Source organism: Canis aureus, chromosome 13 (assembly GCF_053574225.1).
Source record: "Canis aureus isolate CA01 chromosome 13, VMU_Caureus_v.1.0, whole genome shotgun sequence".
Classification (NCBI taxonomy): Eukaryota; Metazoa; Chordata; class Mammalia; order Carnivora; family Canidae; genus Canis; species Canis aureus.
Window position 1 is genome coordinate 70,860,213 of NC_135623.1, and position 22,043 is coordinate 70,882,255.

Consider the following 22,043-nt stretch of genomic DNA (forward strand, 5'->3'; position numbering starts at 1 on the left):
TCTGGGATGGAAATATCAATTTGGGATTGTTACCATAAAGATGTTTAAAACCAGGAAATGTCCCAAAAGGGAGTGTCGAGAGAAGAGACGAGAAAACACGGAGTCCCAGTGCGTTGCAAAAGTTAGAGGCTGGGGAATATGAGGAAGAACAAGCAAAGGAGGCCTCGTACACACAAGAATTCCGCAGCAGGCACTCTTGAGAAACAGGAGATACAACTTTTCTTCCTGTTCATTTTTCTTTGTCTGCCCCCAGCTGTGAATAATTTTAAACATGCAAATACACTCACACACCAACACTAAATTCTTTTTTCTTCCTTTAAAGGGATAGAATGAAGGAGGGCAGCTCTAAGTGCAGGCCCACTCCTTCCACTCCAACAAGCCGAGAAGCCAGTGGCTAGCCCTCCTGGTCCAGAGCTGTGAGGGGCTGTTCTGATTAGACCTCCACATAAACATTTCCTAGGAACTCAGCGGGGTTAACAAGTACATCTGAGATCTATTTTTCTTTTCCTGGAGTCATCAGCTGTTTTACATTTCTGTAGGAAATGGCACTGGATGTAAAACAAATGGGAATCTTCAGACGAGAGGAATTTTCAAATTTTGCACTTCGTCAAGGGCAGTGTGCGTTTACATTCCCCTGTCTTAGGGTGATAGTTGGCAAGATAAGAAGGAAAATTAACTTAGAAAATACTACACTCCCTTCCTCACCTCCTGGCTCAAGAAGGCTATAAAAGGAGGAAATCCCTATTGGGAAGTTGCCGGGAAGCCAAGGATTGGAAGATTAAAGGCTCAACCTCTTCTCCACAGGAAGAAACTTCTTTGCAAACTGCTGTGACCACTCAAGCTTTTCTGTGCCCCAGCTATTCCCTTTTTAAGATCAGATATCTATGTGGGAAGATAAATGTATAGGTATTTGTTTTACTTCCTCTCTCTCCCTGTTAAGACTTATGAGACTTTTATCTCAAAATTTAGCCCCTCCCTTTAAATCTCCTGCACAGAGATTTACCTATGTATTTAACGAGGGGATTAGGTTATCACATTGTAATGGGAATTACATAAAATATATTACCCTTCGAGTTGATTTTAGAAGAGCTGCTGGCATTGACATCATTTATAAAAACATTAAATAGGTTAGTAATGAGCACAACTGGAATAACTAAGTGAATGTTTTACAAAAAAATAAAACTAGTGTATCAATTCCGAGGAGTTTTAAACACAAAAGCATCACAAGGCCTGTTCTGGTTTGAGAATAAGAACCATGTACAAGGGATCCCTGGGTGGATCAGCGGTTTAGTGCCTGCCTTCGGCCCAGGGTGTGATCCTGGAGACCTGGGATCGAGTCCCACATCGGGCTCCCTGCATGGAGCCTGCTTCTCCCTCTGCCTGTGTCTCTGCCTCTCTCTCTCTCTCTCTCTCTCTGTCTCTCATGAATAAATAAATAAATTTTTTTTAAAAAATCATGTACGAGAAAGACCAGGGAACTGTACCATTTAATCAAAGCATCCATCAAACTGAGATAAAATTCCATACTTACACTAAATCATCCGAATGTGTGCTATCTTCCTCTACTTTAGTGTGATCCAAGAGAATCTATTGCATCTCAATTAACTATTTATGTGATCCGAGGAAGAGGACTACTTTTTGTCTAACTGATCAAAGAAAGATGTTCTTACTCAGAGTTAGATGTCATACACCTAACTACAGTAACCCTCATAGTTTCTTATCTAATTGGCTTTAGAATCCTTGGAATATGGCATCTCGAGAGGAGACAGAGATAGGATACTTGTGGTGCCAATCCACTTAGGAGATTGTGTTGCAACCTGGCCCGCTAGTGCCCGCTAGTGGATTTAGTTTTCCAGTGCAATTCTGTGGGACTGACTCCATCCCAGAGGATGTTTTGCTTTTGGGAACGTGTTGGAAAAGAGTGAGGTGGGAGGGAAAAAAGAACAATTTAGTTCCACCACCCCCGGTATCAGGGGAATTTTCATGTGAGGTTTTCAAGACCAAGTCATTTTCTTCTCAACAAAGAAACACAATACATGGGACTAACCATTCTTTTGTCATAGAATTAACTTTTCCTTCTTGATAAATTTGTCTGGAATGGAAGGGTAGATCTTGCCATCCCCCCTGCCCTATGTCATCAGGTCTCATGGTAGGCAGAAAATGTTAGATTTCACAGTTGTTCAATTTTCAGATAATGCGACCTTGATGAGTAATAGATGAAAGCTACTGGAATAGAAGATGCATATTGAAAGGGAGTATGCGATAAGCCTTCTCATTTCCATCAGAGAGAAGAGATGATCTCATCTGTTTGGGGGGGGGGCAGGGAGGTAGCACAGTATGTGTGAGGTATTTTTCTCCAGTTTTTAAAGTTTCATAGAGAAATCACTGGACATTTTCTGCTTGGTGCCATAGAAGGGTTTTTAAATCCAAATAATGCTGGGAATATTTAAGATCATGTTTATTTGGCAAAGGAGGGAGCTCTGTGAATGATCCAAACAGTGCCTGGCAACCATTTCCCTGGCACGGGCCTGTGCTGCTTGGATGGGCTGAGGCCAGTCAAATCACTGCATCCAGCAGCTGCTGGGCAAGGCACTTTTTGGTATCTTGCTCTGTATGGTGTTTATTGAAAGGCCGGCTACATTTAAAGGGATACAACAACCAGAGGAATTAGTAAAGCTCAGGATACAGAGCCATACGGCTCATACCTAAAGTTGGGTATTCTCAGCATCATAGGAAGGGGCCTTTCTGGAGCACAGCAGATCTGTCACTAAGTCTTATTCCTTCTTAAATTCATCTCTGACCCCAGTTCCCCGGCCACAGGCCCATGTCACGTATGTTCGCATGGCTCAGGCAATGGCTTTCTCCTTGCCCCCAGCATCTTACTATCTGCAGATTCCCATCTAATACACTTTGATAAAATGCTAACCCAAAAAGTGTAGTTCTTACACACACCATTTAATTCTTAAGAACCTTCTGCAGCTCTCCTCTGCCTTGTATTTCAAGTATAAGCACCTCAGCCTACTGACATTTGATGCCTCTAACTTCCATTCTCAGCCTACATCCCCATGAAATCTGCCACCTACCGCCGCATGAGCAAGCTTGACCTGATCCTGAGCTTTTGCTCCTAACATCCTCTATAACTGAATAGCTTGCTTACCTCCTCCTAGAAAACAATCCATATTTTCCAGAACTTTTTCTTTGATTAGATAAGCACTCCTCGTAATGATACTAGGTCTCTCTTAGAATTGCCAAGATTTTCAAGATTCTAGTATCAACTCAGTCACTGAGGACCTGATTGTCCAGGGTCCTCAGCTAGGAACTTCTGAGTGCAGTTCTTACTTGAGCTCCAAAACAGCCCTCTAAGGTGGATGTTATCATCTTCAGTGTACAGGTGGGGAAACTGAGGCTCAGACAGCTTCGTGAGCTTGCCCAGACCCATGCAGCAAAGAAAAGGCAGAGCTGAAAATAAAATACTGACTTCCTTCGTCCTAATCTGGTCTTCTTTCTTTCCACTGTTTCCAGGGTGCCACAACTGTTTATGTGGTTACTAAGGCTGTCCTTACCGATGGGTTGCTTATTATTGCCTTTAAAATGCTCTATTGTACCCATTAAGATAGCCAAAATATGCTTTATTCTTTTGATGTTTTCCAGTGCTTACTCTAGGGCTCTGGAAATTGAAAGCACGAATGAAAGTTGATTATAAATGAATTTGCCAAAACATACAGATCTTTGTTTTTGAGACACTTCGTAGTTATTTCTGGAAAAAATCTCGGTAAGAGCCCACTGACTGGCACGCATGAGAGCAAATGCCTGGCACGCACAAGCGGTCGGCATAGCTGGCAGCCAAGTCACCAACCCTAACCAGGTCGGCCAGTCCTCGGCAACCTTCTGCTACCCCCTGAAACTTCATGACCTGCACCGCAGGGATTTTCTGTGTATGGATCATCCAAAGTCCTTGGCAATCCCCCTCTCTGGCAGCGCTGGGCAATCGTCTGTACTCGTTTTATAATATTAATTAAGAAGTGTTAGTAGTCGTTACTATTAATGTCACTGGGATGGCCGATGCATACCAGGCCCGTGTGAAATGCCCCTCGGAAGTGAACATCGCGGGCTGTCTGAGGGTGTGAGCCCTTGGTCACGACTGTGGAAAAGTCCAACCCTGGGTTGGAGCTGGCTCGCTAGCTATTGTCTCTGGGCGTGGGCACAGCTGATGCAGATCCACACGGGAAACAGCCCGTTGGCATCTGCGTGCTGTTTCTCTTTGCCTTCTGCATGCGAGCAAGGGAGAGACCGTGCATGCTACTGTTCAGTTTCAAAGTTAGGCAATGAAAACTCTAAAGGTAAGACACGGAAGTCAGAACAGGATCGGAATCCTGGATATGAAGCTTCCTGTATTCTCCTTTTTCTTCAGGGCAAGGGAAATCATTCGGGGGGTTAAGCGAGAGGGGGAAGCTCTCATTCAGGCCAGCGTGACTGGTGACTGCCCGGTGTGTCAGGCTGGAGGCAGATGACAGCCCCTGCTGGCTCGGCAGGGATCAGGGTGGAGCATGGACCTCCTGGGTCTGAATCTCATTCCTGCCACTTACCAGCTATGTCATCTTGGAAGGGGACTCAGCTTCCGTGTTTGTTCTTTGTGTATCCACATACCTGAGACCAGAATGATGCTCACCTCACAAGGCCGCTATAAGCGCCAAGGCACTACATTAACCATGCATATAGTTAGCACCCCAGCATCTGGGACTCAGCAAATACTATGTGCATGTTGAAGGGAAGAGAAGGAAGGAAGGAAGGAAGGAAGGAAGGAAGGAAGGAAGGAAGGAAGGAGGAAGGAAGGAAGGAAGGAAGGAAGGAAGGAAGGAAGGAAGGAAGGAAGAAGGAAGGAAGGAAGAAGGAAGGAAGGAAGGAAGGAAGGAAGGAAGGAAGGAAGGAAGGAAGGAAAGAAGGAAGGAAGAAGGAGAGAGGGAGGAAGGGAGGGAGGCAGGGAGGGAGGGAGGGAGGAAGGAAGGAAGGAAGGAAGGAAGGAAGGAAGGAAGGAAAGAAGGAGGGAGGAAGGAAGGAAGGAAGGGAGAAAGAGAGAAAGAGAGAAAGAGAAAGAGAAAGAGGAAGAGGAAGGGACGGGAAGGGCGGCCCTTCTCGGGCTCTGATGAATTTCTCGCAGAGAGAGGCCCTCTGTCCCCACAGCTACGCCCTTTAAGCGGCACCGAGGGTCCCGAGAGGCAGGCTGGACACACACTTAGCTGACATGTGCGACATTCCCACGGGGATCCTGTCTGGAGCTACCCAGATACTCGGAGAGCACAGAAGTCCCGCTTTTCCCCCCGGTGCGGAGAGAAGCAGAGACCAGCCCCTGGAGTATGTTCTAGAGATGAACTGGCAGGAGGGGGGAGGGTGATGCGAGGCGCATGCATGGCCCTGCAGCGAGTGGCTCACAGGCTCTTCTCACTCGCAGGGGCCGCGACCACCGCGCGGTGGAGGCGGAGGGGCCACTTCGCGCGCTGCCCCCAGCGCTACGAGCACTACTGCCTCAAGGGGAGGTGTCGCTTCGTGGTGGCCGAGCAGACACCGTCCTGCGTGTAAGTGGAGCGGCCGGGGCGGGGGGGGGGGGGGGGGGGGGCGGGTGTTGCCACGTGCTGGGCCTGGGACCCAGGAGGTGGGCGGGGGGACGGGGTCCCGGGCCTGATGCGCTGCACCGGGTGGTGGGCCTGGGAGGGGGGACTGGGGGGGACTCCCGGGCCTGGAGCTCTGCACCACGTGGTGGGCCTGGGAGGGGAGCGGGGGCGGCTCCGGGCCTGGAGCTGCACCGCGGGGCACAGTCCCCTGAGCCGCTGTGCGCCCCATCTGCCCCGGGCCACGCCCTCTGCAGCCTCAGGCCAACCGACCTTCTGTCCGTGTTAGGGACGCTCTCGGGCTCCCTTAATACCCCGGATGGCTCAAACGAAAGCGGCTTCTTCTGACCTGTGCCAGGGGCCGCATAGTTCATGTGACTATGAAGGAGTCTTTTCCAAATTCAGAGCTACTTCTGCAGGTGTCAGCTAAGTGCACGGAAATGAGTCCAGTTTGTAAATAGAGATGTGCAAAGCCTGTTTATTATAAAAGGGAATTGGAAGAAAAGTGTTCTTTCCACATCTTAGAAGACTGAGTCCTTTTAATTTTATTCAAGCACAAACAGCTTTTTTTTTTTTTTTTGCATTTTAAAAAATATTTATTTTCTTCTAAAGAAATGTTCCTCTAAGTACTCCCTGAGACCTTTCCTGATGGATAGGCAAGGTGATTTTTTTAAGTATAATTTTGAAAAAAAAAAAAAAGTATAATTGTGACCTAAAGTTCATAGAATGTTTCTGTTTTTATGTGCAGTTCTCCCGTTATACATTTTTTTTCATAAGTGTCTCAGAACAATTCCAATCCCTAATTTAATGGCACATCTAAGGGTCATGGACTTCATCAAAATTTAATTATAATTAAATCTAATTTAAAAATAAATATACTGGGTAATACTTAGAGGGGGATTAAGAGTTGCGAATCTAAGGAAATAAAAATATGTGTGTGTTTGTGTGTGTTTGTTGGGAAAGAAGAGAGCTGATATTTATTTTTATTTCCTTTACTTTCTCACTGGCTTAGGAGAATATATTGAGTTTTTAAAATATTTTTATTTTTTATCTCACTTTTTTTCTTTTAGTGAGAGAGGGCGCGCATACTCGTGCAAATGTATGGCACTGGGGTGGGGGGTAAAATCAAGAATCTTAGGCAGTCTCCACACCCAGCACAGAGCCCCACCTGGGGCTCCATCTCCTGATCCTGAGATCATGACCTGAGCCGAAATCAGAAGTCACTTAACTGAGCCACCCAGATGTCCCAAATTTTAAAAATATTAATACTATTTAACCCAGTACATTTTTCTAGCTTGTCCGTGTGTGTGTCTGCAGATTTATTGTTCTCTAATATTGCTGCCTTCTAAAATGAAAACCATAATATGTAATCCATTCAGATCAATACACAGCTCGCCCCCTTCAGCATGAGGCTAAAATTCATTTCCATGGCCTCCGTACCTCCTCTGATCCTGGCTCACCTTTCTAGCCATACCCCTCACTATTCCCAAGTGCTCCTCTGAGGTCCTACTTCCTTTCCACGCTTTATCACATACACTCCCACAGTCCAGAAAGCTTATTCTTACTGATGTTTTAAGATGCAGCTCAGACATCAGCTCCTCCGGACCCCTGCATTGATTTCCCTCTTCTCGGACACACGCACAGGTGTGTTAGATGGCCTTTCTCTGAGATCCAGTCACCCTTCTATGAAAACTCTTTTCCTCTGGAGCATAGCTGTTGGCTTCGCTGAGTGTCCTGCCCGTGACTATGAGCACCTAATGGTGGGTCTCATGGCCTATTCATTCTTTGTGTTCCGGTGCCAGGTACAGCGCCAGAGTTTAATAGGTGCTCAGGAAATGACTAGTGAATAAGTACGTAAGTCCCTCTAGCGCAGTCCATTGACTGCTATGCTAACTGTCAAAATCAAGGCCTTACTCTGGGTCAGAAACAGCTTCCTAGTGGTAGATTGGTGCAGAATCAATAGTAAGCAGAAGAATAGAGGAGTCAGGACACAGATTTTGGAGTCAGATAGACCTACGCTAAGATTTCACTTGCACCAATTATACGCACTGCTAACAATGGTTCAATTACCTTTCCTGAGCCTCAGTTTTATCATCTGTAAAAGGGGATAATACTATCTCCCTTTCAAGTGTTGGAAATAAAGCAATATGTTAAGCAAAAATACCTATTATAGTACCCAGCACAGAGTAGGTGTTCCATTAAGTGTACTGCTGAGATGAGTGGGACATATTTGACCTGGGCCTGACGTTTTAGGTGACTTGGCATAGCACAGATTCAAGCAAAACTGCCTTGCCATTGGTGACTCTGCTACCTTCGAAAATTAGAAGTATCTCCTTTCTGCTTAGAATTACCAGGAGTTGTGGTTATGTAAAAATAGTTGTCTGCTTTTATAATTGAAAAAAAAAAAAAGGTGTGTTTCCAATAACTCAAATCCCCTTAGTCTTCTCAGTATTTTCTTGGAGTGGGGATGATTTGTTTCTGGATACATACCTTTTATTATTTATGCAACACAGTTCATTTAAGCAGTGTTACGTGAGCTTAGGTCATAACCCTGAGAGCCAAACTTCCTGTGCTTGAATTCCATCCACACTCACTTAATTTCTCTATACTTCAGTTTTTCCAACCGTAGAATGGGTTAATAATGGTACCTACCTCAAAGGTTGTTGTGAGGATCAATTGAGTTAATAGTTATAAATCTTACAAATAGTTACAAATAGTTAATAGTTATAATGGTGTCTGGTGATTATTTCAGAACAGTGATCCCAAATTTGATTTATCACAGTCCTCAAGGGTCATGGGCATCTTTAAAGATTATTTTATATTTTATAAGATGCTTATTAAATAAAAACTCATTTACTCAGTTATTCAGCATTTAATAAACATCTACTAGGATCTGGCACTCTTGACCTCTGCCTCTCTCATGGAAATGACCATTAGCTGATATATTTGGTTTGCTGAGAAGGGAAATAGCATGAGAGCCACTATAACTGGCTATGTAAAGGTTCGACCTTCCAGCACAGCTCCATTACGTTTCAACTTGCGAGAAATACTGCTTGCTGAGAAATTCAATTAAAGCATGCTTAAGCCACAGAACCCAGAACCTATAATTAGAAAAACATTCTAAAAGAGCAACAGGTAATTGCTGTGTATTTTATGGGTAGCGTTATTGTTTAAAAACGCCATATTTAGTAAATTCGTTAGGAAAACAAGCTAATTGAAAAAGACTATATTTGTAAGATTTTAATTATGGCCTTAAAAAAAAAAAAACTCGTTAAAAATCTCCCTCCCACATATGCAATTAAAGGTGATTCTGCTCCACCACCCCTCCCAGTTCCATCCTATGTGCAAGAGACTTTTGATATTTCAAGATATTTCTAAGTTCTCTTCCTGTGATTTTGACCTTGCAACCAAGATGCTTAGCTATCTTGCAGGAAGCAATTTTCCCTATTTATATCCTTAGGGTCCTTTTGCAATATATGCCATTAGATATCTTTTCTCTTTTTCTTGCATTGAGTATCGCCTTTCAATTGATGATTGTGACTGAGATAGTTTTTGTTATTGTTGTTTCAGGCTTTATTTCAGCTATAATGTTGGCTTTAAGGGATCTTCTTCCTTGGGCAAGCTAGACTTTGTGGGAAGTAACTGCCTTGCTTCTGTCGAATATAACCCATAGAATGGCCTGGCAATAGATCCTTTCTTTAAAAAATAAAAGCAGAACAAAATAAAACAACAAAATATAAATAACCAAGGTTACATAGAAATCTTTTTAAGGAGCATAATTTCATCTTTTTGAGATTTAAGTAATTATATAACCAGTAACTATTTTGTTCTGAATGAGTCTAAGGGGTCAAAAGGGCAAATATTTGTTAAGCAAAGGTACTGATATTACAACATACGTTTTCAATTTTGAAATGTCTTCAGACAACTTCTTATGTGACTTTTAAGCATCTACCATGATTCAGAGAATACTATGGATAGTCCCCAAATCACTGAGCCTTTAACTTGTTGAACATTGCTCAGACAAGACTTGGCTTGGTCAAAGGGAATCTGCTGTCGTGGGGTAAATCCTAAGGCTGTACTGATAAAGAGGTGAGAGATTAAGGAAAGTGAAAGTCCCTCTTGGAGATTTGTTGATTTCCAGGAGCTGCACTTCATGGGGGCCATGGAGAAAGGGGTCTCTTTACAAGGGCAGTAGAGGGCATGGTATACCCATCTGAAAATGGCCCTCTGAGCATCAGATTAAGGAGCTGGAGAGGACAAGACCAATTGTGTTTTGGGGAGATGTGGTTGGAGAGGTGGTAAATAGAAGAGTATCACCTAATCTGTGGCCACTGAGAGTAGAACTGGTGGGTGGAAGTTAAAAGAAAGAGAGAAAGGAATCCTGTTAAATCACAATTATGGAGCTTTCTAGGTGTTAGGCATTGGTCTACGAACTTTCACATACATTACCATGTTGGATCATATAAAACAGTATAATTTTTAAATAATTTTTAGCCAGAGAACTTGGGCATGTTGAGTGCCCTACGATGAATGGGAAGTCCTGGGGATCTTGAACTCCATGTCATGGTGATATTTCAGTGCTTGGGAATGCTGCAGAGGAATCTTTACCATCCCCTCTCTTTCAAGCTCAGAATCTAAAATTGTAAAATAAGTTTTAATAAATTGCCATCATCGCTGTGTATTTATATTAGCCATATTGCTAATGTTCAAGTGATGACAGGTTTTCAGCAAAGCAAAGAAAGTGAATTTATTCATGAACACAGTGTTGTACTGCTTTATTTGAGAAAGTTTTGTTTTTGTGTTTAAAGGAACTGCATCCTTTATTAATTTCAGTAATGACAACAGTGCTTGTTTCTTCAAACAAGAAATGGTAGATTCTTAAAAGTCTTGCATTGTTGGGCAGCCTGGGTGGTACAGTGGTTTAGCGCCGCCTGCAGCCCGGGGCCTGGTCCTGGAGACCCAGGATCGAGTCCCCTGTCCGGCTCCCTGCATGGAGCCTGCTTCTCGCTCTGCCTGTGTCTCTGCCTCTCTCTCTCTCTCTCTTTCTCTCTCTCTCTTGTTCTGTGTGTCTCTATGAATAAATAAATAAATAATCTTTTAAAAAAAGTCTTGCATTGTTTACCTTGTTGTTTTATTTTTCCAGCTGTGATGAAGGCTATACGGGGGCAAGATGTGAGAGAGTTGACTTGTTTTACCTCAGAGGAGATAGAGGGCAGATTTTGGTGATCTGTTTGATAGCAGTTATGGTCATTTTTATCATTTTGGTGGTCGGTGTCTGCACATGCTGTCAGTAAGTATTTTTTAAATTTAATTTCAAGTAAATCTTAGAAATTGTATTTTGCTGTTTCTTTTTTCTTCTCTTCCTTCCTCCCTTTTTGCTATGATTAAAATACATCACTTTTTGAGGTTTACCATCACTTATATGGAAGTATCTACTTATAATAAAACACATGATGCATAGTTTTTGTCATTTTACTGAGCATAATTATTATACTTGAAAATAAAATGTGTATAAATCTCTTGATTTAAAAAAAACAAAACAAAACCCAGAAGAATGGTGGGCAAAAAAGGCAAAGGCGATCAAAGATACAGACTTCCAATTGTAAGATAAGTAAATCCCAGCAATAAGTCAATCATGTACGGCGTGGCAACTGTAGTCAACAATACTGTATTGTATGTTTGAAAGTTGCTAAGGGAGAAGATCTGAAAGGTCCTCTTCACAAGAAAGAACAATTTTGTAACTATGTATGCTGCCAGTGTCAACTAAACTTACCCTGATGATCATTTTGCAGCATATACATATATCAAATCATTATGTTGTATGCCTGAAACTAATACAATGTTCTATGTCAATTATATCTTTAAAAAAATCCAATTATGGAGTCTTAAAGTCAGTCATATTTTATGTGGGTTTGTTAGTACTAAATAAGACTTTGTTATCTTAAATTTTACCTAGACATAGTAACTTAGGAAGGTAGACACAAACACCCAAAAACATCCCCCTCACCACCCCCCCCCCCCCCGGCCAGGCCACAGTAAAATAATGGATTTTATTTACAAAAGATGATTACACTGTTTTTCCTTTTCATTATGTACCACAACTTTGGGAATCAAGAAACATCTTGATTTTTTTTTTCTCTGCAGCAGAGTGTTTTGGTACAATGCTTAAGTTAGTTTCTTTTGTAAAGCTAACAAAATTTGTATCAGACCAGGACTCCAGCAGAATATGGTAAAAGGACATTTTTTTAAATGTATTTATTTATTCATGGAAGACACAGAGAGAGAGGCAGAGACACAGACAGAGGGAGAAGCAGGCTCCCTGCGGGGAACCCGATGCAGGACTGGAGCCGATGCGGGACTCGATCCCATATCCCAGGATCAGGCCTGATCGGAGGCAGATGTTCAACCACTGAGCCACCCAGGTGTCCCAGAAGGACATTTTTAAAGTGCTATGTTCTTGTCTTGAGAACCTAGTCTAGCCTCCTAACCCACTGCATTTACTTTTGGGCTACTGTACACACCCAACTAGGATGTCTTCATGACCCCTTTCCTTTCTTCACAAAAAAAAACAAAAACAAAAAAAAACAAAAACAAAAAACAAAAAAACTTTAGTGTAGCTACCAGAAGTCTAGAATCTTTAATTTTTTACCCCAGCTCTGCCTTTAAATATCTTTGAGACCCTGGACCCTGGACAAACTTCTCAACATCTTTAAACTTGCACTTTATTTTCTGTAAAACAGGATGATTAAATCAGATAATCTTGTAAGATTCCTTGTAGCTATAAAAGGAAAAGATATTAATTTTTTTTATTTGCCTTATGACAAAAGGAGTTTTTGTAACATGAGTTTTGGGGCAGAGCTGAGAAATGGCCTATTTTATTATGTCAACTTTGAATTACGCTTTAAGAAACTGTACTGCAGTCCAGAGTATCTAACATTTTTTAACTTTTCTGACCTTAATTAACATATCCAGAGGCTACCTTCATTCTCTTGGTTTTCTTACGTCTGTTTCCAATTTGTACTGTTTCTTATTCACACACTAAATAATGCTTATTAATCAGTTTTGTAAAATAACTTGTCCTGAAAATTCTTCTTGTGCTAACCAAGCTTCGTCAACAACTAGGTGCCGTAGTCTTCCTAGTTAGGTAGCTCTACTCGATTCACACTTTGGCCTACTGTAGCTATCCTTTGAACCTATAAAAAGGTAAGTTAAGAGAGAACCTAAGATTTTAAGAAAAAAAAGGAACCTACGTATTTTTAGCCATCTAGAAATAAGATCATAGGCCCTCTTGATGATTGACTTTGTGTTCACATGAGCTAACAGGTCTGTACTAATGTCTGACACTTTATTTTCCAAGTCCACTGAGGAGGCGTCGTAAAAGAAGGAAGAAAGAAGAAGAAATGGAAACTCTGGGTAAAGATATAACTCCAATAAATGAAGATATTCAAGAGACTAGTATTGCTTAATGGTAAGTGTGATGAATTTGGTAGAAGGGATACTATTCAGGTGATAGTTACCTGATGAAATGGGCCTTAACTTTGTCTAGGAAATCAATGAGTAGATTTTGATTATGCTTAGAAACATCTAAAAGTAAATCGATTTTTTTCATGCAATCCAAAGCCAAATAAAAGACTTTCTCATATCTCTCTTTTGTGTGTTGCCCATTGAGAGGCATGTGGAAAGAGGACTTTTATATACTTTTTCTAGTGTGCTGAGGTCAACCTGCTTTCTAATGCTACATGGTTGTGGCGATTCTTTTATGCTTTTTCTTCCTCGCTTTTGGATACAAAGAGGAGATATTTTAGTTTCCACATCTCACATTGAAAAAAAATAGCAATAACCATGTTTTAATAATAACCACATTTGCTGAGCATTTACCCTATGCCAAACTCTTTAAATGTCACATCAATTAGGATCCCAGCAATATCCAACAAGGAGATTTTGACGAGAGTCTGGGAGGGCAGAGTTGAGGAACCCACAGGAACTTGGAGACTCCTGGAGCCTACACTGGCAGGAGGCTCTTCCCCTTCCATGCCTAAAAGGGCCAAGAAGATTACTTGGGCACTGAGAGGCTGGCCGCAAGAGGGGCCAGACTGTAGGAGCTGTATCGATGGATGGAAGTAGCTACTGCTGGAAACAAAACAAGGAGGAGGAGGAAATGCAGGAAAAAGTACTCCAAACTAGCTCATCTCCTGCCTTCAGATCTTCGGCAGATGCCTCCTGTTAGCCAAACCCAACCAGAACCTGGGGTAGGGGGGCAAGGGAGCCCTTCAGACGTATCAGCCACCTGGAGTGCAGAGCAAGGCACTCTGCACAGAAAGGCTCCGAGGGGGCAAACGGAGCATGGCGAGTAGATCAGCTGGCTACGGTAGTTTGGCTGTGACAGCGTCAAACCCAATCAGACCGATTTAAAATGCAGGGAATGTTTTGACGCGCATGAACTGGCCTCCAGAAGGAAGGTGGTCACTACCCTTGGGTGAGCCAGACTCCCACACAGGGAAACATTCGTTGTCTATTTCTGCTCAGGTATCAAGGACTCGGCTTCATCCTTGGCGAGTTCCTCTTAGTCGTAGCAGTAGCAACCCCAGCCACAGGCTTCCCTGTTCACACCCAGCAAGAGAGAGCAGGGACTTTCCGTAGCTCTGCCAGCAGAACAAAGGGTCTCCTTTCCCAGAAACATCCAGCGGATGCATGCTGTGCAGTACATATTTATCGAGAAATTATATTTTTCTAACTTACTACAGGATGATACTAATCATGAATGAATTGAAAACAAAAATGTTGGCTCTAGGTTTTATTATTATTATTTTTAATTTGCATAGTACATTTCTTTTTACTAGTTTGCTGTCTCTTTCCTTATTCCTACAGACTATGAAGTTACCTCCAGGCTAGTGGCAAGCTGCAAGATGCCTGGCTTGTTTGAAAATGGACAGAATGTGTCTCAGGAAAATAGCCAGGAGAAATGAATTTTAAATAATGTATTTACTTTTTGTTTGTAATGTTAGTTTGCATTTTTTACTATTTTTGTAATGATACTTAACTTTATTATTGTTTAGTAATTGGGAAAAACCACTCAGTTCAGAAATTTTAATAAACTTCCACTAAAACTTCTGTCACCAGTCAAACAAAAAAGGAAGATGAGGAGTTTAGGTTTTAGGAATGGAATTACTAGTAAAGCTACTTTTTATCCAGCACTTTCCATGGACTGAGAGCTTAAAGTATATCATTTCCTTTAATTCTTTTAAGAACCTATGAGGTGGGCAGCCCCAGTGGCCAGCGGTTTAGCTCCACCTTCAGTCCAGGGCGTGATCCTGGAGACCCCGGGATCGAGTCCCACATGGGGCTCTCTGCATGGAGCCTGCTTCTCCCTCTGCCTCTCTCTCTCTCACTCTCTGTGTCTCTCATGAATAAATAAATAAATAAAATCTTTAAAAAAAAGAACCTATGAGGTATCTATTGTGATCCTCATTTCCCATATATGGGAACAGACACAAAGAAATTAAATAACATAGCCCAGGTTTACAGAGTTATCAATTGGTGGGGCCAAGATTGGAACCAAGATTTACCCAATTTCAGTTTGTGTTCTCAGCTATCACTTTTGTTGATCAGATTGGGTGCAACCTAACTCACTAATATAACCCAAGACTTTATACTAAACTATATTTTGCCATGACTCTGAGATTCTGGGGCTATTTTCCTGCAGAAACTTAGAATGGAGAGTCCTCACTCTGCGTTACTGTTACCATCACATTTTCTGGAGCATTGACTTCTATTATGCTTCTTTGCTCCTTTATAAAGTTTCCATGGCATGAATAAATTCCTACATTAGTAAATCAAACAGATTTGCCCCCTAGCTAGGGTAATGAATAAAGATGGGATACATGCCTGACAGTCTTTAGGGTCCACGTGTTTGTACTCACTAATGATACCACTGGGACCGGTTGTTTGTTCCAGGGCAATGGTCAGTGACAGCAGAGCCCAGTCACACTGTTTGTGACCATATCCTTATTTCTGTTCTTCCAAAAAGCATTACCTGTGATTGCTCTGAAGTGGATGTTGTTGCAAGGAAATCATGACCATAAGCATCTATCACTTGGGACCAGCCTGCCAAATGTTCCTTCAACTCCATTGCATATTTAATAAAGACCCTTTTAAAACTGAAAGAGCTAAATCTACAGTTAGCCAATATTCCACAGAATATGAAACTTTCTACAATGACTAATTTACAAAAACTGATGGGCGATGTCCCCAAATTGCTGAACTTTTATTGTGTGATGTTAGCCAAGCAGTTTTTCTTTCCAGAATCCTAGCAGATTTTACTTTGCAGTGTAGACTTCACACATGAAGTGAAGGGGAGAATTCACACCAAAGGGAAGGTTGGACGTCACCTTCTATCATACATCCTGTTTTGAGTGAGAATGAGGCTGTGTTCGCAGAAATAGCTCAAATATATTAAGAGCTAAGCCAAACAACTAATCATCTCCCAAACCCATTTTTCCTTCTGACTTAATAGCCATCCTTGAAACAGGATTATATCCAGTGGAGTCATGCTGCATATGCTTTATTTTCAAAAGTCTTCTTCTGGGCTCATTTATGCCCTTGCTTTTTCTCAGTGCCCTTTGATACCAAAGTGCTTGAAACAAATGCTTGTTACAGCATTTAAAAACAAAACACAATGCTATAAATGTTTCGTCTTCCCTGAACTGATGTTGGTTGACCAATGGAATCTCTCAAGCCAATTCAGGCTTGGGGATTTTGTTTTGATCCTAAAATGTAAATCATGTCTCTTAAAATTTGATGGGTCTGATATCAAGAAAGAACTTCAAAGATTTTCATGTCTTTTAAAAATGTATTTTATAATTGCCTTGCATGATCTAAATGATGTTGTTTATGTAAACTGTCAACATTATCATATAATAAAATAAATTTATTTTTAAAACAAAGCAAGCATATTTATTTGGAAATTTTTTATCAGTACCATGAATTCTTTTTTTTTTTTTTATTCATGATAGGCATAGAAAGAGGAGAGAGAGGCAGAGACACAGGCAGAGGGAGAAGCAGGCTCCATGCCAGGAGCCCAATGCGGGACTCGATCCCGGGACTCCAGGATCGCGCCCTGGGCCAAAGGCAGGCGCTAAACCGCTGAGCCACCCAGGGATCCCCCAGTACCATGAATTCTTAAGAGAAATAAATTTGCAGGTTATTGCTTTAAAAAACGTTATATTTTATAGAGACTACCATTAGTACATTTGAAATAGTCCATTTTGATTATAGTTTTTTCTTAGAAACTAATGAATTTGGAAGTGTGGTGGACACGTATGAGATATTGTCTGCCCCACAGTCTGGCCATACTGTTGAACCCCACCAATAGCTGCATTTGGTTGGTCTAAGGTGAGCACTTCATAAAGTTGGGGGAATTGGAGTCATTCCCAGGGGGACTGTGAACCTGAACAGAAGTTAGTCTTTCTGGGTTCTTGGGACATAAAAATGTGCATTTTGAAGGTATTGTGGCCATATTTTTGTTCCACATGGCCCAGAAGAGCAAAAGAAGCTGGTCAGAGAGGAACGGAGACAAGACTTGAACTTCCTAACAGCCTGAGTCCCTAGTACGTGTATTCTCAAAGCTTAGCCTCATTTTGTTCCTGTCTGTGTGCTCTATGAGATATATTAGCATTATTATAAATACTCCATCTGACTTAAACTAGTTCTATTTGGGTTGCTGGAACCTGGAGCCAAGGTCCTGACCAAGACTGGTGATCATGAGATTGTGGACATTTTATATTTCGTATCATTGCCTACAGAGTAGGCAAGTTAGACAATGGAGTAAAATGTTCTGAGTCATATAACTTGCTATTTGGACAAAGGTCTGGTTTGTGCAAAATTTTGTGAAGGAAGTCCAGGACATTTTTCAGTGCTTTAAGACCAACTTGATGTCTTGGTGAGACCTTCATTTTAGTATGTTCTGCATATATTTTGTTACAAGAGCCTAAACATATTGGGGCATTGCTATTATTAATTCATTAAAAATATTTAGTAAATACCTGCTAAGTGCCAAGTATCTTAGGTACTGGGGTTATATCAGTGAAGAAAAATGATTAAAAAAATTCTGTGACCTAATGGAGCTTATATTCCAGTGGGTATAATCTTTCACAGCATGGAATTTAAAGCAAGGCTTACCCAAGAAATTATGTTATCCAGAGGACATTATCATTAGACCTTTAATCTGTGCCACTGACTTGGAGCATAAAACTCAAAATGAGCACTTAGAAAAGAACCCATTATATGGAAAGATTAGCAGATTTCCCTTGATCTCCAAATAATTTACCTATTTTCATAGTGACTATCAAGAGCAAAAAAATATGACCAGGACAGCCCGGGTGGCTCAGCGGTTTAGCGCTGCCTTCGGCCCAGGACCTGATCCTGGAGACCCGGGATCGAGTCACGTCGGGCTTCCTGCGTGGAGCCTACTTCTCCCTCTGCCTGTGCCTCTGCCTCTGTGTGTGTGTATGTGTGTGTGTGTGTGTGTGTGTGTGTGTGTCATGGATAAATAATAAAATATTTTTTAAAAAATATGACCATGTTTCTTTAGTGTAAAAATCTTGGTTTATGCTTTTTTTTTTTTTGCCACGGTTAATGAATGGGGTGCTACATCTGGGCATCTGTTCTTCTTCAAAGAATCCTCTATGCCTCAAAGAATTTTTCTGAAAAGGAACCTGTCCCCATGTGATCATCTTTGGCAGCTGAGTGTTAATGCCAGAACATAATGTGCAAATACTTTATTCTTGCCTGTTTGCTAGAGTTACTGGCTCCTGGGAATGTGTATCTTATAATAACATCTAGTTGGCACTTCTGTAAACTAATTCTTCCCCAGGACCTTTCAGCTATTGGTGTTTGATGTCATCTGAAATTCTTTATTCGGAAACTAAATAAACAGTATAACTTCAAAAACTGTATCAGCAATTATTTTTAGAAGATAAATTATGAGGAATGTTTCTGCTATTGAAAATTTCAGAACGTGGATCTCTAGGTATGTTTAGCCAACAATTATAGTCAGTACTCGTATTATAAAAGCAATTGTAATCAAACATGTTTTTAAGACTTTTTCCTCCATTTTTACTTTGTTTACTCAAGTTTAAGTTACAAAAAAAGTAAATGTGTGAAAGAGGTACCTTGAGAGAAGTTTTCTTTTTTCTTCTTCTTCGGTTTATTTTTAAAAGAAGTCAAACAAAATTCTTCACAAATACAGAGCTCTTTAATATTGCTTGTTCTGGCAAGTGTAATTATTCTTGTAAGATGTGTGCAGAATAATAAAATACTCCAAAACTCTACGAACCAAGCTGGATAACAGTTTCTCATATGCTGGGTTTTAGTCATAAGTGAGAAAGAACCTTTATTTGGCTTACCTTTTAAAACAATTTTTGAAATACTGCAATGTGCAAACTAATTTTAATAAACCTGTTTTAGCATATTCTTTCATAACACTTAAAAACATCCGTTTACTTAATGAACCAGAACTAGCAATACTTTAAAAAAAAAAACCACGTATACAATGTTTTTTTGTTAGTAAGTTTTTGTTTATTTTACTCTTGAAGGTACTAGACCTCCACCCTTCTGCCTCCTAGCTCTGACTGCACGTCAAAATAACTGAACTCTTTTGTGTGTGTGTGTGTGTATGTGTGTGTGTGAAATATCTCATTCACTTAATTTTTTGTTGTATATTTCTTTATTGGAGTTCGATTTGCCAACATATAGTATAACACCCGGTGCTCATCCTGTCAAGAGCCCCCCTCACTGCCCATCACCTGAACTCTTAACCAAACCCGTGTTCCTGATTATTCTCTCAGTGGCATAGGGATGGGGGAAACTTGCTTCTCAGCTGTTAAGATGCAAAGGTTATGAGCACAGAATCTTTGTTTAGACAGAACTGGGCTTCACTCCTAGGTATCTCACTTACAGTGAGGCCCTGGACAGGTTGCTTAACCCTACTAATGTTCTCATTAACATGGTGAAAATAGACAATAAGTCGGGTGCTCTGAGAGGATTAGATGAAATAATGCAAGCAACATGCTTAGCTCAGCCACCTGGAATATATTAAACACTCTCCAGGTCAGGGTTCACTTAATGTTAGTTATTATTAGTAAGATCAATAATAATACTGACAATGGTGATGATGTTTTCAGAATACTGTTATGGAAAACAAGGGATGCTTTTCTGAAGTTAAGACACTGCCCTGATACAGTGAAGGCTTCTCTATTTTTCAGGACTCGTGATCCCTCTGGAAAGGTATATCTTTCTACTCTTATCTGAAGGAGCCATGAGCCATGGTTAGGTGAAGAATTCCAGCTCAGTGACTGGCCCTAGGAAACTGTTTCATTTCTCTCCCTATATTCTACTCCTCTCCCTCCTAGAAAGCACCCAATGAGAAAAATTAAAGAAGAAACATTACAGTGCTGTGGAAAATACTTCAAGGTCTAATAATTTTTAAATGATGCTGAGATAAGTTCATTAATTTTGGAGATGTGGTTGGACTTTACTACTTGCACACTGGACATCAATGGAAGTGTTAAAAATAGCTTGAGTCAGGGACTGGAAATTATTTGTCAGGACTGCTGTTCACAATGTGCTTGCGTGGTGATAATTATTATACCCACTTCTTTGACCATAAACCCAAGGCTCAGAAAGCTGAAGTGCCAAATCACCTTACTGGTAAATCCTTGTCATCTGCCTCTTAACTTTGGTATCTCAGATCTTGAAAGAAAAGTACACTGAAATTATCTGCCTTGCAAATGGAAAGAGACAAAAATTTATTGTTCTGGACTCTGCCAATTGGCTAAATAAATGATTACTAAGACTATGCAGTTGACAAATCTCTGAGACATTTTAAAAAGTGAACAACTGAACAGGAAAACAAATGAGAAGATTCTGTAACAACCAGCTGGTTAGTTTTTTGTTTTTAAAAACTCAACCTTTCAGCCAAGTTTACCAGGCTTAGCTATTTTTTTCTTAAGTTAAAATATCTGAAAATAGGAGAAAAGGACTTTGAGTAAAACACATATTGATTGAGCAATGTGGCATGCACACTAACTTAACATATGCATATCGTGCTCTTGGAAGAGCCAAGATAATTCAGTTTGGTGGAGCCAAAATAATTTTTCAAACCACAGGAGATATGAAGAGGTAAACAACCTGGAAAGTATTTGGCTGTTCCTACAGCTTTTATAATTAGTAAAAGTTGTGCAAATTCATGTAATTTAAGGGATTTTTTTTGATAACCAAAATTAATTCCACATTGCTTAAGTCTCTTGAATTCAAGGGAACTTCATTAATTTAAACCCCACCAATCCAGAATTTGTGATCATTCAGGCATGGACTAGGAAGATGTTTACCTTCATGATAATTAAAAGACAGTATTTTGTAGGAACTATAGAGGAGATATCAGTGTTATGAGCTTTTTCAGTACATTGAATATTGTACAACAGCACCTGTATTTTGTTCACGGTAATATCATCATGTCATGTGACATCAGTTATAAGTTTAAAATCAAACTCTTCATTTTTGTAACTATCTTCAGATTCTAATTCAATTGATTAAACACTACCAAAAGCTGACAACGGACATACACACGAAAGTGTCCTAAGTCCAAGGAAAGTAGAGTGGTGAACAAGAGACAGTGTATTTTTCAAGTAGGAGAAAAAACATACACACAAATAACTATAAGAAAAATCAGAATAAATTCATTCATTCATCCAATGAATATTCAACATTTACCATATGCATAATATAGCGCCAGGTGCTCAGGATAAAAGGATGAAGGGGTTGGACTTCGTCCATGTCCCGACAGATTGTGTTCTCTAGCAGAGAAGATGAGAGTTTTACATGTACAAAGAATACCTTGCTAATTCGTACTGGGGATTGGAGTGGTTAGGGAACACTCAACAAAGGTGACTTATCTTTCTGCCTGGAAGAATGAATGGAATGTGACAGGCAAGTATGGGTGAGAAGACAGTCCTGTAGGAAGATTCAAGCTGAGACCAAACTAACCCTTTTCTGTGTGGAGATGCTCTGAGTAACTTCAGTAACCCACCTTGAAGAGGTGGCTGGCCAGCCTGCAACCAGGAGATGGGGGACATTTGCCTACTTTGCCTGAAAGTGAATGTGTATATATTGTGTACTCATTCCATCGCTGAAGAGATTTCAGCAACTGCCCCCAGACTTTCCAAGCTAAGAACAGGTAATGTCCTAATGCCTTCCTCTCTACTTCCGCTCCCAGCATTGTCCTTCAGTTCTGCTCTCTTCTCCCCTCCCTGGATCCTATTCCTCCTTGATTAAATCTCAGTCTCCTTGTCCTGTTGGGGTCTCAAGAGTTTAGCGATAGAATGCCTGTGAATTTTCACAAGAAAGAATAGGCTTCCTCTTGGGGTCTTCTGGCTTCTTTCC

The 22,043-nt window shown here is 41.0% G+C and overlaps 1 protein-coding gene across 3 annotated transcripts in view; it reads left to right on the forward strand.

Moving 5' to 3' along the window:
• The window catches only part of BTC (betacellulin), a 43,621-nt gene extending 27,072 nt beyond the window's left edge, over positions 1-16,549 (forward strand). For all 3 annotated transcript variants that reach the window (XM_077846585.1, XM_077846586.1, XM_077846584.1), the window contains 4 exons: positions 5,450-5,573; positions 10,750-10,896; positions 12,964-13,074; positions 14,475-16,549. In XM_077846585.1, the coding sequence (XP_077702711.1) occupies positions 5,450-5,573; positions 10,750-10,896; positions 12,964-13,072 (380 nt within the window). In that variant the 3' untranslated portion in view covers positions 13,073-13,074; positions 14,475-16,549. The remainder of the gene's footprint in view (positions 1-5,449; positions 5,574-10,749; positions 10,897-12,963; positions 13,075-14,474) is intronic.
• Positions 16,550-22,043: the final 5,494 nt, after the last annotated feature.